The 19,357-nt window shown below is 40.3% G+C and overlaps 1 protein-coding gene across 1 annotated transcript in view; it reads right to left on the bottom strand.

Moving 5' to 3' along the window:
• The window catches only part of HHAT (hedgehog acyltransferase), a 177,545-nt gene that overhangs the window by 81,324 nt on the left and 76,864 nt on the right, over window positions 1-19,357 (bottom strand). The window contains exon 9 of the mRNA XM_054398978.1: window positions 5,408-5,609. Within this exon, the coding sequence (XP_054254953.1) occupies window positions 5,408-5,609 (202 nt within the window). The remainder of the gene's footprint in view (window positions 1-5,407; window positions 5,610-19,357) is intronic.

Raw genomic sequence — 19,357 nt, 5'->3', positions numbered from 1 at the left:
TGCCCCTCACACAAAACATCTACCAGAGTCTGAGTCTTTGTCACTGAGTCTGAGGAAGAAGATGCCTCAGTAAAGAAAACAGAGTCAGAGCTCAAGTGTGTGTCTCTGTGTGTGCATTTTTAGCAGGATTCTCAAAATGTTTGTGATCCACTTCCATGAAGACAAACAACCCTTCTGACACCAGGGTGAGGAAGAGAAAAGAGTAGAAAATAAAATCAAGCAAAAGCAGAAACATGGCAAGAATTACTTGACTCAGAACTGATTGGTGGCAAAGCTAAAAGTCAATGGAAAAATCCTAGGGTGCTCAGCCAGTCCATATTCACTTTTGATGGTGACTCAGCAGCTCAGTTAAAAAACAGGACTTTGGTAACTCAACTTGCTGCTGCTTCTTTGTGCATCATACACAAAGGCCAGCTGTCACAAGTCTGTCCTGGCTAACGTTCACATTTGAGGAAAGGAGTTTCCATTGATTTTGAGTCTGACTACATCTGCTTTGGCTAGTAGAGATGACTGGTTAGGGTAATGATATGGCTGAACTCGAGGCTGAGGTGATGAGCAAGCACTATCCACTGGTCTGGGCTTTGACATTACTACCAATGAAGAAAAGACTAGACAGGCTTAGCATTCATAAACCAATGACACAAATACTCTTTCCATCAAATGAAGGAAAATAATGACCAAAAACCAGTGTGTGCTGAAGATCAACTGAGAAGAGTCTTTATTTATTACAGAGATTTTGTTAAAGATCTAATCTTGAAAGGTGGTGAACAGACATACTTGCCCTGAATGAGTTCCTATGTTTGGTCAGAACTTGCCTAAGAGAGTGGCAGAAGGAATCATTACACCTATCTAATGTCAGTTTAAAGTGAGCTATACTTGCAAAAAGAAATTCTGTCATTAAAGGATACAGTTACTCATTTGTTCACTATATACAGGATTTGGGCCCTAACACAATGCTGAGTAATTATTGAAGGAAAAGCAATCGGTTTCTGTTCTGCTGATTTACCACAGAGGCTCAGCCTACCATCCCCTACTGCTTACATACATTCACAAAGGGAAGGTTCCAAATAGTCAAGCTCCTCTTCCACTTCCTTTCCTTAGCTTCAATTATGTTGTACTGCTTTGGGTGCTTCCCAGATTGCTCTCTCTGAGACAAATCATCCAGCAATAAAATAATCAGAGGAAGTAAAGATTTCTGCTGGGGTAGAAAGCTAGGTCAGCTCAGCAAAGATTCTAGTAGGAAGGCACTTTGAGACTGCAAGGAAAGGCAGAAAGAGAAATTAAACCTTTCTCCTTTCAAAAGCAGTGAGTTGCTAAATCAGCTTAATTCTCTGCTGAATCACAGCCAGTCCAGAGGTGAGGCTCACCAGTCAGTACCTTTCTACACTTCAGACCAGCTGTCTGCAAGATCACTACATAATGCATGATTTATTTTGAATAACTGCCAGGTTAAATGCATTTAGTAGAAGAAAGAGGGCAAAAAAAATTGTATACGGCAAAAAAAAAGGACCCAAAAATCCTCACCACACTCAGATTTTGGAAAGATGTCTAGAAGTTTATTCTCTGCAAAGCTGAGGATTCCAGTTGTCATTGACTGCATCCTTGATACTCAAAACAATGGTGATATTTTAACTATAGTGACAAATGCATGGAGTTCATTCTTCTGGAAGGGTGAGGAGTGGAAATGTAACACACTAAACCAATGTAATCCAGTACAATAACTAAGAATATGGGTATCATACAAAATATTTCCTCTTTTGCAAAGGGGGATTGGGACAGCCATTACATTGCACTAAAAAAGACAATTAGAGCACCTTGTTGTAAATTAAAATGTAGAAACCAAAGTATTTTGTACTTTAAAAAGACTGAAATACTTACAAGGATTGTACAAATTACTCTAAAATTTTAAGTCAGTCTTAAAATTAGTTGGTTTCCCAAACTGTATGATGTATTTAGCTTCTTACTAAATAATTTAGAAATAAGATCTTAAACTAGAAATTCATCACAGCATTATTTTTAGAAGAGAGACCTTTATGACTCAATTTAAAAAAAAATATTCCCAGACTCGATGATATGTTTTCACTTTACAAAAAGAACTGAAATAAATGTTGCTGTTTCAATTGAGATTAAAACATTAACACTCTGACAATTTTGTCCCCTTTGTTAAATTTTCTTCTGGATTATTTCCAAACATTTCTTTAAAAAAAATAATTAATTTAAGATTATGTCAGCTAACCTAAGTTTTAAATAATTCTAAATCTATTTTTATACCAAGATCTAATTTCTTGTTGAGATCTATTTCTTGTTTTCTTTAAAGAAAAAGAAAGGCGAAAAAATTAAATCACTAGAAGAATGATAGCCACTGGTATTTTCTTTCAGAAATACAATGCATTATTCATAAAAAGTCAATACAAATTATATGTCCAGGTTTCAGCCTGTCCATTGATTTTGAACAACTGGAGTCTCTGTTCATCTGTAAGAAATTAATACAGAATCACTGAAACAAAGCACTACTTTGCTCAGTACAGGTCTAAATATCTCCTGACTAAGTTAAAAAAAAAAAAAAAAAGCACCCAAACTGATAAAAAACCAATGAAGCTTCTTCAGTTTAATATTAAATTCTCAGATATTTCCTAGCTTATCAGGCACCGAATTTTTGTTTTAGTTACAATGTTTTAGTGAAAAGACAGCGTTACTTAATTCAGCTCTAATTTATTGATACCTAAAAAGAAGGGGAAGAACGATATGCTGATATCTTTTTATAACTCAACTCACTGAAATATGGAAGTTAGAGCAGCATAAGCTGAAAAATACATAAGAAGGGCATCTTCTGCAGCTGAAATCTGGAAGCCAGGCACTAGTTTGTAACCAGTGCAATTTTCTGGGTCAGGAAATTTACTGTTTTCAGTAAATATTTGATTATTTGCTGGTTTTATTTCTCAGAAATAACATCCAGGCTTGTTTGTTCACTTTAGTTCAATATGCCCAAGATGGCATTTAAAACCTGTCAGACTGCTACAGAAGTTTTATTTACCCATATTGGCTAGGTTTCAAGTGATGAGATTTAAATTGTCATAAAATCTGCATAAATATAGGGTCCAATTTTTTTATACATATTCTTAGTGCAAGGATTCAGTGAAGGACAAGACTCAGATATGTTTTATTTAGATTTCTGAATCTTTCTTTTGCAGGAGAATTGAGACAACATAATGGGGGGGTGGGAAGAAGCAGTTTTGATACAATTCCTGATATTCCTTGTGGTCAATTCAATTTTAAAAATAGAGCAAAATTAAAATTCAGCTTGTTCTTCAAGATTTTTTTTTTTACATTTTACTAATTAAACACCTCCTGCTCAACTGAATTATGTAAACTAACTTTAATAATGTATGAGGAAGTTTGGTAAATAGAATGGGTTAAGAAAAGCATAAACCTGTGCTTTGTACTTTTTCCAGAAACTCATCTGCTACTCTGGAACAAAAATAAACTTTCCTTTTCAAAAATAGCCTTCAAGAGCCAACACAGACAGTGAGTAAAGCACAAGAATGCAAAAGATTTCAGCTTGTCAACAGATGAAATTTAAGTGAAAAAACCCATCCCCTAAAATGGGCTTCTCAGTGCCACAGTGACAAGGCTTCCAGCACACCTTTGACTGAGACAGGAGTATGGGAATGCTTCTAAAAGCCAGATTACAAGGGAAAATAAAATTTATACAACACAGTAAGGCATTTTAAATGTGATACTCCAATCCTTGATAAGGAAGGGTCAAAGTCTAACTACTGATCTGCTCTCCAGTATCCAAATTCAAGAGGAAAATGGGAGTTTTTTAGAAGAGCGAGGAGAGCAGTGAGGGTTATTTGCAAGACTGTAGCTCATGTTATTGTAGAGACACCTTCAGTGCACAAGGCACAGCACGACTCAGCCATAACCAGATGCAGCAAGATCTGCCTAATGTACTAATTGAGATGCCAAAACTATTCATGTTAAAATGCTGGGTTCAGAAATACTTCAGGGAAAGATGTGAAATTGTTTTCTAAGGAAGGTCTACACCCAGGTTTCCAAACAAAAATGGAAAACAAGGGAGACATGGAAGATAATGGATAGACCTCTAAAATCACTGACTGAAAACAAAAGGGAGGAAAGGGGCAAAATGCACTTGGTTCATTGATAGGGAGTTACTTTCTGTGAAAGAGAACCCTATTGCCAGCACTGATTAACTGTAATTGTAACAAAGCGTGGTATTTAAGCACTTCATTCCTTAAGAGTTCTTATAAAATTTCTAATGCAACAACATTAAACACAGAAAGTCCCTACAGTGATATTTCCTCAAAAAGCTAGATGCCTAAAAAATGAGGTTGTCTTCCAGTCCAGAGGCAAACGTCTGCAGCCTTTCAGATGGTGGGTGAAGCTCAGTTTCACCCTAGAGGGAGGATTAATGGATCTGAAAAACTTGTTCTCCAGGATGGAAAAAAACTGCTTGCAGACCGTCACTGAATTAGCAGTGATGGACAGTTGGATGATACAATGTAGCACTTGCTGTTATTGGCTACTAAATTACTTGGCGTATGGTTTGCCACACATGAGATGACACAATAGGGAAAACTGCGATGGGTGGGATGGAGAACAAACGTAATTACTTGAGCATCAGGACTCAATCAGACTGCAGATTGAGTCACCACCACAGCATTATATAGGAGTATGAGTTCTGTGCACGTATCACTACTAAGGAAGCAAGACAAAGGAATTACTTATTCTTACAAACAGTTGTTAGAAGCCTTGGGATTTAATAGTGAGCAAACCTACAAACTAAAACTACCAGCACAATTAAAATAGCAGGTTTTGCATTACTTCATTTAAAAGATTTATTTTTCCTTTGGAAATAACAGCATGAAGGTCAAAAGTATAAGTAAAGTGAAAATATCAGAGGCTTTCAAAGTGAAAGAATATTTTCTTTACTTGGCTCTTTAGTGGCATAAGATTTCCCAGTATAAACTTCTTCCCAGATGCAAGCAGCTGCTACACACTCATTTTCCAGGAAACACATGGTTAGAAATATACACTCCTAATTTTAGTGAAGATGAATATTTTAAGACCATCCTGAGTGAAATCAGAATACAAATGTTAAAACTGGCTTCTCTTCAGACATATATATACAACATGACAAGCAGCGGCTTAATCTAGGACTGCAGAGGAAGCTTTTAAGACTGTGCATATTTCAGTGCTTGCTTTGCTGATACTTTGCAAAATTCTAGTTATATGACTTACCTTACAGGTGGGCATGGGAATGCTAACTCTTTTATCTGTTATCCAATAGCTTTTAATCTACACTAACCCAAACTAGTAACCAAGAAGTTCAGAGGAACACAGATACAGAAAACAAGAACACGAAATGAAGAGAGATTTAACTCACAATTAAATCTTGGATAAGTGAAATAGAAAGTATCCTCTTGACTCCATTTTCCACAATTACTCCAAGCCAATTAAGTGTGCCCCAGTACCACAGATAACTCTGTCCTCCATGCCAATAGCTTATGAAGGCAAAAGTAAGGGCTGTGGAAAACAGCATTCCCGGCAGACTGGACTGAGATCCTCCCATTGGAACATAAATGTACCTGTATGTGAACAACAGATAAGCAATGATATTAGAAATCTCAGAGAAATAGACACTGCAAAAGAAATTTGCAATTTTGTGACTTAAAAAAAGAATTTGAACAATTACTTATTTAAAGAGTTTGCCCCGGTTTTTGCAAAGCTGTAGACCACTGCATGAAATATGCGAGCACACTAGTTGGCAAAAAGACAATTTTGTGGTCACGAAATCTCTGCATTAGGCAAATATATAGCATAAACTATATTCTCAAAATGTAAGAAACATGAACATTTGTCTTTTGCAACTGCAGTGGTTGTAAGTCAATTCATATACACAGCAATTACATGTGCTCTTCACGTGAATTTAAATTATGAGGCACCCTAAAAACTTCATGTAAAGTCATACGTAGTCATAACTTCAGAGAATGTTTTTCATTTGTCAGAAACTGACACAAATTTTTTTGTTTGTAATTGCTTTGTTTTTATATCTTTCATTAAAAATTATATGAACTGAAAATATTTCCTAACTGGATCTTGTATTACGCTCTCAGGATCATGTCTCTCTAGTGACCTTCACAGCACATATACCAAAAATCCCCTCAAAACATCTATGAAGCACCTTGAATACAATCATATTTTGATTTAAATTGAATCGAGGACTCAAAACTTCACTTTTAATTGATGCTTATAAGTATCCAGAAAGTAGTGCATGTATCCAGTGTCAGTAGTGCTGACGCTGTTTTCTGGATCACATCACTTCCTGCCTGCCTGGAGAGCTGCATCCAGTCCTGGTATTTTCTGAGTAAAGCATGGCTACTGGTCAGACTTTATCTGAAAAAATTGCAGAAGCTCATCAGGCAATGGAGTCACCATCCAACTCATGGCTACCACCAAGGAGACGCAGTACATGAGAACTGCTGGTGACAGTTCTCAGCTGTCATTCAATTGGCCTGATGCACTGTACTCATGTTTGAGACTATCCCTACTTGCTAAGGTAATTAAAGGAATTTTTTTTTCAGTGAATTTTTTATCATTGTTTATCAGTTTTTACATTCAGAGATAAATACTAGCTTAAAAATGTAAAAGGGAAATTAATATAGTGCTTTATTACTAATCTTAGGAAGTAAGACAATACGGTTCCTTCTATGCAAAGGACTATAGAAATGAAAGGCAAAAGCAGCTCATCCCCTTTTAGGGCACAGTTTTCTAACACCTTCCCTCTCCCTTTTTAAAGGTTTGATTGTTTTGATTTTTAGGCAGGGCTCATTGTCAGTAGCAGTTCCCCTCACAGGTTGGCTGGAGAAGGGCTGGCAGCCCTGCTCCACTGTTGATAAATCAAAGTCTTGAGTGTAATACCTTAGTACTCCTGCAACCCTGCAAGCATGGCTGCACCTTGTTTCACAGAGCTTCTACCCAGAGGAGCCCAAAACAGGATATCACTGGTCCTGTCACTCAGCAAAGCTCACTCTGTCATACATTTACTGAAAAGCAACATCTTAAAGGCAACCCATCATCAAAGGAACACAGCACTGGGATGGAGATCTTCACAGAATCACACAGAATAACAGGATGCTAAGGGCTGGAAGGGACCTCAATAGATCATCTAGTCCAAAACCTCTGCCAGAGCAGGATTACCTGTACCAGATCACACAGGAATGCATCCAGGCAGGTTTTGAGTATCTCCAGAGAGGGAGACTCCACAACCCCCCTGCACAGCCTGTTCCATCACACTCACATTGAAAAAAATTATCCTCATGTTTCCATGGAACTTCCTATGCCTCAACTTCCACCCACTGCCACTTATCTTGTCATTGGGCACCACCAAGAAGAGCCTGACTCCATCCTCTTGGCACTCACCCTTTACAAATTTCTAAACACTAATGAGATCACCCCTTAGTCTCCTCCTCTCCAAGCTGAAGAGCCCCAGCTCCCTCAGTCTCTCCTCAAAAGGGAGATGCTCCACTCCTTAACCATTTTTGTGCTCTGCACTGGACTCTTCCAAGCAGTTCCCTGTCCTTCCTGAACTGAGGGGTCCAGAACTGGACACAATACTCCAGATGCAGCCTCACCAGGGCAGAGTAGAGGGGGAGGAGAACCTCTCTTGACCTACTAACCACACCCCTTCTAATACATTCCAGAATAGCATTGACCTTCTTGGCCACAAGAGCACATATCTGGGTCATGGTCAACCTTCCATCCACCAGCACCCCCAGGTCCTTTTTGCCTTCACTGCTCTCCAGCAGGTCACTCCTCAACCTATACTGATCCCTGGGATTGTTCTTTCCCAGGTGTAAGACTCTACACTTGCCCTTGTTGAATTTCATTAAATTTCTCCCTGCCCAGCTCTTAGCATGTCTAAGTCTCTCTGAATGGCAGCACAACCTTCATCTGTCTCAGCCATTCCGTCTAGTGTTGTGTCATCAGCAAACTTGCTGACAGTGCACTCTGTTCCCTTGTCCAGGTTGTTGATGAATATATTGAATAGTACTGGTCCCAGCACTGACCCCTGAAGGACTCCACTAGATACAGGCCTCCAACTAGACTCCATCCCATTGGCCACACCTCTGACTTCTTTCCTTCAACCAGTTCACAATCCACCTCACTGCCTGATCATCCAGACCTTACTCTAAGCTCTACAGAAACCTTTCTGTCAATTTCACAGTGTTCTGGCTTAAATTCATGGCACAAAGACAGATTTTACTGCAGAAATAGCTCTGAGTTTTGTACAGTCTTTTTTCCTGCATTGATACAGAGCTGTTTTGTAGGCACCAGCCACCTTGTCAGCACAGGCATCCTCTACCATTTCTGAAAGATATGGCTCAGTAGCACCGGTTTGTTCATTTGCAATTGCAGCTTATCTTAGGTAACCTAACAGGTTACTGTTCAGAGTAAAATAGGCTGTTTCCTGGTTTGTAGTGTTTAACAACAACAGCTAAATAATTGAGCAGCAATAACTCATAATTTTGATGTATGTTCAAGGTCAGTGAAGTTTTAACTCCTAGGGAGGCCCATGGCAGTCATGCAACTGAAGATTCACTTGTGCTGTCCTTGTGAAGACCTGTCTGAAGTAGGACAGAAGCCAAAAGAAGTCACAATCGTTAGTAACATTTCAACCTTCCCTCCCAGAGGAAAAACGCAAAGTGGAAAGCAATGCCTCCCTCCTTCTCTGCTAGCTACCATGAGAAAATGGAGAGGAGGTTGGCTGCCATTTCTTGTCACAAGGGCACTGACTGCCCTCAGATTGTGTGGTCTTGCCTTCTCTTGTCAGGTTATTCCCATTGGCAATTATAAAGCAGGTATAAAGGACAGGTAGATCCTATTTCCTTCAGGAAGCATGAGGAGCAATTCTGTATGTTTCTGTGGAGTTTATGCAGAAAAAATTCTGGGAAGATCCATTATTACATTACAGAACACATCAGGAAAAAACCCTTGCTAGCTCATCATCCATGCACATCATATCCATGTGTGGCAGTTTAGGCTGTGTGCCCCCTGCCACTGCTACATGAGATACACCTCTGGTGTCCTGGGTGCCCACCCACAGGGGTGGACACAGGAAACGGCGTATTTCTACCCATAAATCCTGCGCCCTATAAGGCCATCTGCAGAGTCATTCTCCTCCTCTTTCTTCCCTCTCTGCTCCCACAGGAGATGTCCTCTCTTATCGGGTAATGCCAGGGGAGTATCCTCAAGGCCTCTTAGGCCTGTCTAGGCCTAATGCCAGGAGGAGAATGGAGGGGGGGGGTGGGGGGCAGTCTCAGACCTGGCCAGCCTGAGACTTGCCTAGCAGCAGGACAGGGAAGAAAGAGCCCTGGGGGGTTTGGGTTTACCCTCAGGTGGGAAGAAGGGAAGGATTGGGAAGCTTTGGGAATTCTGTGAGGGGTTCTGTACGCTTTGGGATACTCTTTGCCACTATGCTTTGTAGTTTGTAGTTCTATGTAGCTTCACCAATTGCTTTTCCATTTAAACTTTCCATCACTCTCCAATCCGTTTGTGTGAGTCTCATTCTTTTGTCCCTTTCGGGGCAAGAGACGATCTGTCTGGCCCCAAACCAGCACAACCATGTCAAGTTCTTGCACTTACATTCTTAGATTGGCAGGCCTGCATACAAGCAATAGGCCATTCAAATGGCATGAAGCCAAGGCCGGGTCCTGGATCCATGCCAGCCACGCTGAGCTCTCTGATACAACCAAAACTGTCTTACAAAAGCACCACAAGAGCCTTTCTTGTTACAAAAATGCACGTTGCTCCTTTTCAAGCATCATAGAATCATAGAATCAAGAAGGCTGGATAGTTTAGAATCTAAATTCTCAAAACCTTGCCCATGTGTTCACCAGAAAAACACTAATTTGATTACAGAAAGCTACCTTTAAACTGAAGTTGAGGGGGAACAATCCAGTGATTACTATTACTAAAGCAGAAGACAGAAGAAACATACTACTTCTGTATTATCATTTACGACACAACATATGCTTTGTAATTAACAATTAGTTGCGGTTTAAACCCAGCCAGCAGCTATACCTCACACAGCCCCTTGCTCCTGCCCCTTCAGCGGGATGGGGAAGAAAAGGAGCCTCTTACAGCACATTTAGGAAATCAGTCCTCCAGGTCACTAACAAAGTGAGGAGGGATGAAGTGACACAGAGAGAGAGATTAAGGGGCAAAATATCTTATATATCTTCATACTTCCCAGCTTTTTTTTTCCTTCTCAGCAATACTATCCTCTACTCTTCAACTATCCTATAGTCTTTCTGTACTGCAGCTAGAAACTCAGGGTTTACACAGACAGAGCACGCTGATCTGATGCATTATAGGCAGAATAGCATTACATAATAATATCTCATCTTAAGTTTCCATGCAGTTTTTAAGACTATTTCCATCTGTAATCACAGAAAATCCATGCAGAAGCTCAACCGCCCCACTTCAGGGACTATTAGCACATAAAAGTAATCATGGGGCCTCATGGCAGACTAACACAACTCAAAGGAACATCCTCATAGCAGAATTTCTTAACAGCTCATAAATAGATTACACATTTACCATACATGTGCAAGGAAGGCAGCCTCTAGCTGGAAAATGTGGTGCAACATACAACAATTTTATATTAATTTACATACTCACAGAGAAAGAAAACTCAACACCTATTTGGTGGTCAGTGACAGGTAAATGAAGGAAAGCAACAAAGTATTTTGCAAATAGAAAAAGATGTTAAGGCAAGTAGTGGAGGATGGTAACTGGTTATGCCCCTCTGGGTTATTTTAGAGGGTTGAGTAACCCTGTCTCACTCAAGATCCATTAAAATTACAAACAGGAAGGTAAGACCTATGGAAGATAGTATCAAAAAATGAAGGCTAGAAAAATATTTTAAAATAAAACATCAGTTTTGGGGATCAAAAGTCAATCTCTGCCAAAACTTCAAAGTTGGAATTTGAAGGTGACAGAAGAGAGAAGATTTCTAGGCAGGCTGTCAGAGAAGCTTGTGAATGCCACAAGTTAGGCTTTGCCAACCAGTTCTAGACTGGCTAGACCTCTCTTAATGACAAGAAGGAAAAGCACTTTGCATTGTCAGACTAAGAAAGTTGTGAATATTAGATGGAAAGAAGAGAAGGGAGAAGGGAATTCCATGTGGATTAAATGTTCCAAAACATCTGGGGGGCAATTGAGGCATACAAATAAACAGTGAAAGAATTTATACAGTAAAAACTACTTGAACACACTCCTGATATAACTAAATATACATTATTAGCCTTCCTCTCCCAAGACAAAGACGCTGCTGTCAGTCTTTACTATATTTCCATAGATTCTGGTTTGATATCAGACTAAAACTTATATACCATTAAATATGCTACTTCCACAAAGAAAGCACAACTGAATATGCCCTCTGAATAGCCAAATATCTTACTTTTTAGTCCCTCTTAGAGTAGATATCTACAGCCAGTGAGCTGTTCCATTACACAACTTATCTTAACCCACTAAGTGAACATTAGACAACTGAATAAAATATGTAAATGGCACCATTTAAATCCCTAAAGTAATGCAAATACAAACCTAGCAGCTGAGGTATTTGAAGGTATGACATTTACTTACAGAGAATAACTTTTAAATCCAATAACCATTATGTTAGTTTTCCTGAAGTGGTAATCTACAGAACAATCATTCCCTTGGAAATCATGCTGTTTCTTTTCTTTTAATGATGTCTACAGGATGTTTTTATTCTGATAACTTCAGAAAACCACTAAGAGGAGCATCTGGAACCAGTTAAGAACCACTCTGAAGGGCTTTTGCCCCTTGAGGCTTCAAAACATTGCTGTTACTTCCACACACATGTAATTTTAAATACATTTAAATCATTAAAAAAGTGCAAAGCACCTGTTTAAATGTTGTACTGTCCAGGGCCTTTCTTCAACGTGTGTTTAAGTTTCTTCCTGAAGTAAGGCCATACAGCAACATGCATACTATCCATGACTTCTTTTTCCCCTCTCCTTAGCTATTGATCTTGGGATGTCTTATCCAAAACCAGGTGAACTGTAATTTTTAAAAAATCTGAATTTGCTTGTAATGGCAAGCTTCTTGTAAATATAATTACATTTATAAGCTAATGGTGTTCTAGTTTAGGGAATATTTGAGGTTCAAAAATTCAATGTCTCTTTAAATTTCAAAGCATTCAAGGGCTAACCATACTGGTTGGAGTTGGACAGTCACATAGCCAACAAAGTAAAAGTTAAAAAAACAATAATATAGTCTTCCATCTTTCATCTCAACAACAAAATTCACTTGAAGTTCTGTACAGTGATGGTATCCTTTTTTGGACATGTATACAGAGTTTCATCAGGACAGCATTATGCCTGCAGAATTTGACCATTTAATTCAATGAAAATTCATCATAAGTTATTAAATCAATGCCTAACCTGAGTTTGAACAATTCTGAGTTACCATTCATTCTGCTTTTAAATTACAAGGATCATCATCGCAAAAGATATTTGATTGAAATTAAAAGCGTGGCAGGAAATATGATGAGACCTAGAGGGGAATTCCATCTAGAACTGGAGTTGGCCTTCCTTAATTTATTTACTTTCAGTCCTGTTTTCTCTTTGTGGCCCTAGACCACTGATTTCAGTCTTTTCCTCTGCTGTGTAATAAAAAGATTTCCGCCTCAGTTTTGCAAATTCTTACTTCTGGGTGAGCTCTTAGAATTCCTGTTTCAACAGCTCAAGCCATCACTGACTTGGATGGAGCCATGCAAAGCACTCGAGTAAAGCACACCTGTAAGTCATTGCAAGACTGGGTCCCACATGAATAAATCTGTTTTAAATCACAAAAATATCTCCTGCAAATGAGACTCTGAAGGCTAAGACACACATATCTACACCTGAAATTAAAAAAAAAAAAAGGCAGCAAAAAACCACCAAACCCCCCCAAATTACAAAAGCAGAGGTACGTAGCATACAATTGCAAAACTGCCATTAGAAGAAGTAAGATTTGTTCTTACCATGAAACTATTTTCTACACAGTCTAATAATTTTGCTGGGATGTTGGCAAAACTTTTTAAGCTCTGTAAGGTTCTCCCGCTTCACCATCTCCTGCTTCACCAGCTTAATGTGATGTTTAGAGAGAGCTGCTAAATGCAGGCCCCTTAAAATATTTAATTTAACATTGGCTCCAGGCTAGCCTTGTTAAATTACCACAAAAATGAGAAATTAAGTCCATTTGGGTTACAAAGCACTAATGAGAATAGTCATATGCAGGAACAATCAGCTTTACAAATATGACCTAAATTTTGGTTCACTTTCCAGTTGTTACCATGTTTCCCAGCAGAATGTGCAGTTTCCTACTAAAATACTGAAGAGTATTTTAATGTATTTTTCTTCCCTTGAATTCAACACAAAAAATTATCTGAGTCAAGTCTGTACGTCAAAGGGCAGATAACCGGGGTACTCCCACTTTGAACAGATCATTTTGAATTCATTCTTCCAAGGAAGCTCATATTTTCAAAGAGATAAATTTATTTCAAATTAAATTTTAATTTAAATCATAATATCTCCTTTTAATAGCAAAAGTTTCATATCTGATGGACTGCTGTGTTTAATTTTCTCTTAGCCACATCTAGGAAAGAAAGAAACTCTCCTTACCCCCACCTGTTTGCAGTCAAATGCAAAACCACTAGTCAGCTACCTTTGGTCACAACAGAAACCCAGATGATCAAACTGCCAAGAGATTGGTTAAATCACCAAGTCTAAACCAAGGCCCCAGCATTTTTGCTGACAGTAAAAACCTGTGTGTTGCCAGAACAACACAGAGCTCAGCTACTGGGTGGCAGGGGTCCATGGCCCCAGCTGGCTGGTGGAGCCTAGAAGCAGGTCCCTCTTCTCACGTAGAGTCTGCAGACCAACCTGAAGCTGTTCTTAAGTCCTCTCAGGGGCCCAACTCATTTCTGGTAGTCACAATACACCTACCATGTGCTGATAATATCTAAGCCACGCACAAAGCACAGCAACCAGGCTATACTCCTTTGGAAACCCAGCTGGAGGAGGTATTTATTAATAGCACTGTCACTCTTTGCTTATAAAATAGCAGAGGTCAGGCTCTGTGCTAAGGAGACTGACATATCTTGTCTCCCAGAGGAGTGCTCCAGCTGTCTGTTACCAGGTTGCCACCAGGCAGAAAAGAAAATGAGATTCAAAGAGTGAATATGCAAGAAAAAAAAAATCCACATGTCTGTGGCTAGGGCTTTAACCAGAGAGACACAGAAATCCCAATGCTGCTTTCTGCAACAGAAATTGCTCACTGTGCCATAAAGAATCATTAGATAAAACACATAAGCAATAATACGAACAAAATAAGTTTTTTCATTTGTTTTCTTTACTTCTCCTAACTCTTTCACTGGAGGGCCCAGCTCAAAATTCAGAGCTCTACATATCTACATCAGAAGCTGCATAGGCATGATTTTCCTACACAAATAAACTCCTCACAGCAAATCTCTTCCTTAGTCTTTTCCCCTCTCACCATAAGTGTGCATTCACAACAGCACATTTTACAGTAGTTTTCAACCACAGCTGAAGCAGCAGGGACCAATTCTTCCTCTGTGTGTGACTAAAGATATTGAACTATTTGTGGTGCAGTTGGTGAGAAACTGTTAAGTACATTTGTTGCTTTGTTCATGCCAAGAATAAAATACTAGTTACTCCTCCTCTTAGAAAGCTGCTTTAAATGCCATAGTAGAAGATATTTAGCCATCCTGCTAAACTTAATATGCCAGATATATTAGACAAAATGCAGATCCATCTGCATCTGTGAATTCAGATATTTAAAATATACTCATCACCTTGCACTTAACAGCTAACTTTTCCAGAATGCCTCTGACAAAGGAGTGCATGAAATGCAGTCACTATTATCAAATTTCACAGAATCACAGAAGCAGTAAGGTTGGAAAAGACCTCAAGGATCATCAAAGCCCAACCTGTCACCCAAGACCTCATGACTACTAAACCATGTCATCAAGTGCCACGTCCAATCCCCTCTTGAACACCTCCAGGGATGGTGACTCTACCACCTCCCTGGGCAGCACATTTCAACCTCTAACAACTCTCTCCATGAAGAACTTCCTCCTCACCTCCAGCCTAAACCTCCCCTGGCGCAGCTTGAGACTGTGTCCTCTTGTTCTGGTGCTGCTTGTCTGGGAGAAGAGACCAAACCCCTCCTGGCTACAACCTCCCTTCAGGTAGTTGTAGACAGCAATGAGGTCTCCCCTGAGCCTCCTCTTCTCCAGGCTAAACAACCCCAGCTCCCTCAACCTCTCCTCACAGGGCTTGTACTCCAGACCTCTCACCAGTCTAGTTGCTGTTCTCTGGACACGTTCAAGTATCTCAATGTCCTTCTTAAACTGAGGAGCCCAGAACTGGACACAGTACTCAAGGTGTGGCCTGACCAGTGCTCAGTACAGGGGCAGAATGACTTCCCTGCTCCTGCTGGCCACACTATTCTTGATGCAGGCCAGGATGCCATTGGCCTTCTTGCCACCTGGGCACACTGTTGGCTCATGTTCAGTCTCCTGTCAACCAGTACTCCCAGGTCCCTCTCTGCCTGGCTGCCCTCCAGCCACTCCGACCCAATCCTGTAGCTCTGCATGGGGTTGTTGTGACCAAAGTGCAGCACCCGGCACTTGGACTTGTTAAATGCCATCCTGATGGATTCTGCCCATCTGTCCAGCCTGTCAAGGTCCCTCTGCAGAGCCCTTCTACCCTCTAACCGATCAACACCTGCTCCTAACTTGGTGTCATCTGCAAATTTACTGATCAGGTGCAACTGATCCTTAACCCAGTCTTCACTGAGCAGTGGGGACCATTACCTCCTCCAGGCTTTCACTCCTTCATCCAGGGACTGGAGTACATAGGGGAGTTCAGTCTTGGGTGGGAAGACTGAAGTAAAGAAGGCATTCATCAACTCTGCCTTCTCTGCATCCCCAGTTATCAGGGCTACATCCTCGTTCAGTAGTGGGCCCATACCTTCCCTATTCTTTCTTTTCCTACTGATACTCTTGAAGAAGCCCTTCTTGTTCTCTTTCACTTCCTTTGCCAGTTACAGTTCTAACAGGGCTTTGGGCTTCCTTGTTGCCTTCATACATGCTCTGACAGCTTCTCTATAGTTCTCCCAAGTGACAATTCCCTTCTTCCATGAATTATAAGTTTCTTTCTTCCCTGAGATTTCCTTCAGGAGCTCCTTGCTCAGCCATGCAGGTCTCCTAGCACGTCTACCCGATTTTCTACTCAAGGGAACACACCTACCTTGGGCTTGGAGGAAGTGGTCTTTAAAAATTAACCAACTTTCTTGTGTTCCTTTACCCTCCAGGGTCTTAGCCCTTGGGATTTCTGCAAGTATGTCTTTGAAGAGTTCAAAGTCTGCTCTGCAGAAGTTCAGGGTTGTAATTCTACTTGTTGGTCTCCTTCTACCCTGTATAATGCTAAAAACTCCACCATGTCATGATCACTGTCATCAAGGCTGTTCCCAACCTTAATGTCCTCAACCAGACCTTCTTTATTAGTTAATACAAGGTCCAGCATTGCACCTCTCCTTGTTGGTTCCTCCACTACCTGCATCAAGAAGTTATCACTGATACACTGCAAGAGCCTTTTGGACTGACTGTGCCTGGCTGTGTGAGCCTCCCAGCAAATGTCAGGGTGATTGAAGTCACCCATGAGCACCAAGGAGTTTGCTCTAGAGGCTACCTCAAGCTGACTGTAGAAGGCCTCATCAACATCTTCCTCTTGGTTTGGTGGTCTATAGTAGACACCTACAACAATTTCACCTCCTTTCTCACATCCCTTAATTCTGACCCACAAGCTTTCAACCTGTTCTGCCTCTCCCCTTGGATAGAACTCAGCACATTTCAATTGCTCTCGCACATAGAGAGCAACTCCTCCACCTCGTCTTGCTGGTCTGTCCTTCCTGAACAGCACATAGCCATCCATGACAACATTCCAGTCATGGGAGCTGTCCCACCATGTTTCAGTGATGGCAATTATATCATAGTTGTTCAAGCTAACACAGATCTCCAGCTCCTCCTGCTTATTCCCCATGCTCTGTGCATTGGTATATAAGCATTTCATGGAGGGAGCTGGTCTATTGGCTTTCCCTCTCATAGTCTGACCGCTCCCAGGCACTTCCATGTCCACCAACCTAGCAGTCAGCTCTGCGTGTGCTGGTTCCTTATTACTTGATTCCTGTGGCACATCTCTGCAAGACTGTAAGAGTTCTTCTGTGTCCCCAGCATGCTGCAAGGGGATGAATCTCAATCTATCTGCTTAAATATTGAGTAGCATTATATATTCCTCCAAGTGGCATGTGAACACAGTTTGAAGAGTTAGGCTTCCGACATTATTCCAAGCTCAGTAATTCACTCACTTCTCCCGAGTTCCCATTTCCTAGAATTTACTGTCTGCAGTTCTGGGAAAAGGCTATTTATAAAATACAGTCAGGGCAATGAGATGTCTAGGCAAAGATGGGATGACTTAAATTAAGATTGTACAAAGAACTTCCATACACTCTGCAAACAGTGTCAAAAACCATTCAAAGATCAGCAGAGTTAAATCCTCTCTGATGTATGTAGAGCACATCCCTATTTACTAGGCCAAATTGATGTTGTCTAATTGTTGTATAAGTCAGAATGCATATTGAATTTAATTAAGCAGGGTGAAGGAAAATATTTACTTTTCTTCAAGTAGTCCCTTTAAATAACTATCACCTCATTCTTTTCTCGTTTGTAAAGAAAGCCAAACTCTCTTAAAACCAGCCAGCAACATGGTTCAATCCAAATCAAAACTTGAGTGGGAAATGTCAGTTCCTATGAAGTCACAAGTGACAATAATTTTTAAACACAGGAACAAATTATCACAATGCAAAGGTAATACTTGAGAAATGCTGTAGCTACAGCCAGAAGTTTAAATATATATGTACAGAGGGGGAAGAAATGGGGAAAAAATATTCATGATCAGAGAATGGTAAAAGCCTGTCAGGGGAAAAAAAATAAAACTCAGTTAGGGTATTACAGAAGTATAAAATGTACACAAATCTTCTTATCCTCCTACAACACTTAGCTGTATGTCTGTCCAGTTTTCTAAGGGTAGTTTGTTTGTTAGATCTTCATGAAAAGTCCCAAAGTGAATCAAGAAAACTGGTTTTAACTGGAAAGTACAAATGTAGACCAGAAAATCTAGAAAAGAGGTTAGAGACCATCAAGACTGTTAGAAGTCTTCCTGTTGGTGCACCTTCATAAAATTCTCTGAAAGGTATTCAAGGAAGTATCTGGTTTACACACTGGGTCACCAGTGATTGCTTTTCCTGTTTTCTGTTGCTTGAGATTTCAACAGACTACGAAAAGCAAACTTCTTTTCTCTTTCTTCAAAAGTGGGGGAACCAAGCAGGAGCAAGAAAACCCCACCCAGCTTGAGAACTGCCTAAAAAATTCCTGGTGGCATTTGGGAACAGACCTCAAAAAGAGGTTGTACTCACAGCTTGCACTCAGTACTCCGGGATAACCAGCTACAAAATAGCACACAGCTTCAAAGAGTTAAACAGAAACAGCAACATTAAATGGGCATGTTTTCCCTCACAAACCTCAATTAAAATCAAATCTGTCAAAAGTCTAAACAGGAATCTAAAGAGCATCATGGTCAGATATGATGCAGTGATACAGCATTTACAGAGCTCCTATGCATCCATCAACTCCTGGCTCAGATTAAAAGCTACGAGGCAATGAAAAGGAACTTGAATTTCCAGTGCACCCTTAAAAGTGACTTGATTCTTTGCCCTGAAGCAGACTAGAAAGGCTCAGCCAGGTTAAGAAGGAGTCTCCCATTCTCACCCAGCTTTTACCTAAAACTCATGTTTCTCAATTATGAGCTCATACAGTGGTAGAGCATTGTCATGTGGATGGAAGTCATGCATACTAAAAAGTCAAATACAATTGTCTGGGGTCAAGTGTGTTGACAATGTCCTGGAATATCTTCCATTTACATTGTAAATATTTTGTTTGACACTACCACTGCAGAAACTGATAATGATCCATCTCTACAGTTCAGTTACTGGTGTTCAGTGAGAATTAATGTGAAGTCAAGCAGCCATAAAATAATACTTTCTCATTTTCACTTGCTCGCCCACTTGATTATTAGTGATGCTAGTCTTCAGAATCATAGAATCAGTCAGGGTTGGAAGGGACCACAAGGATCATCTAGTTCCAACCCCCCTGCCATGGGCAGGGACACCTCACACTAGATCAGGC

The sequence above is a fragment of the Indicator indicator genome, chromosome 2 (genome assembly GCF_027791375.1).
Source record: "Indicator indicator isolate 239-I01 chromosome 2, UM_Iind_1.1, whole genome shotgun sequence".
In the NCBI taxonomy this organism is placed as follows: domain Eukaryota; kingdom Metazoa; phylum Chordata; class Aves; order Piciformes; family Indicatoridae; genus Indicator; species Indicator indicator.
Note: the sequence above shows the minus strand (reverse complement) of the source record. Positions and strands in the feature narration are given on the sequence as shown.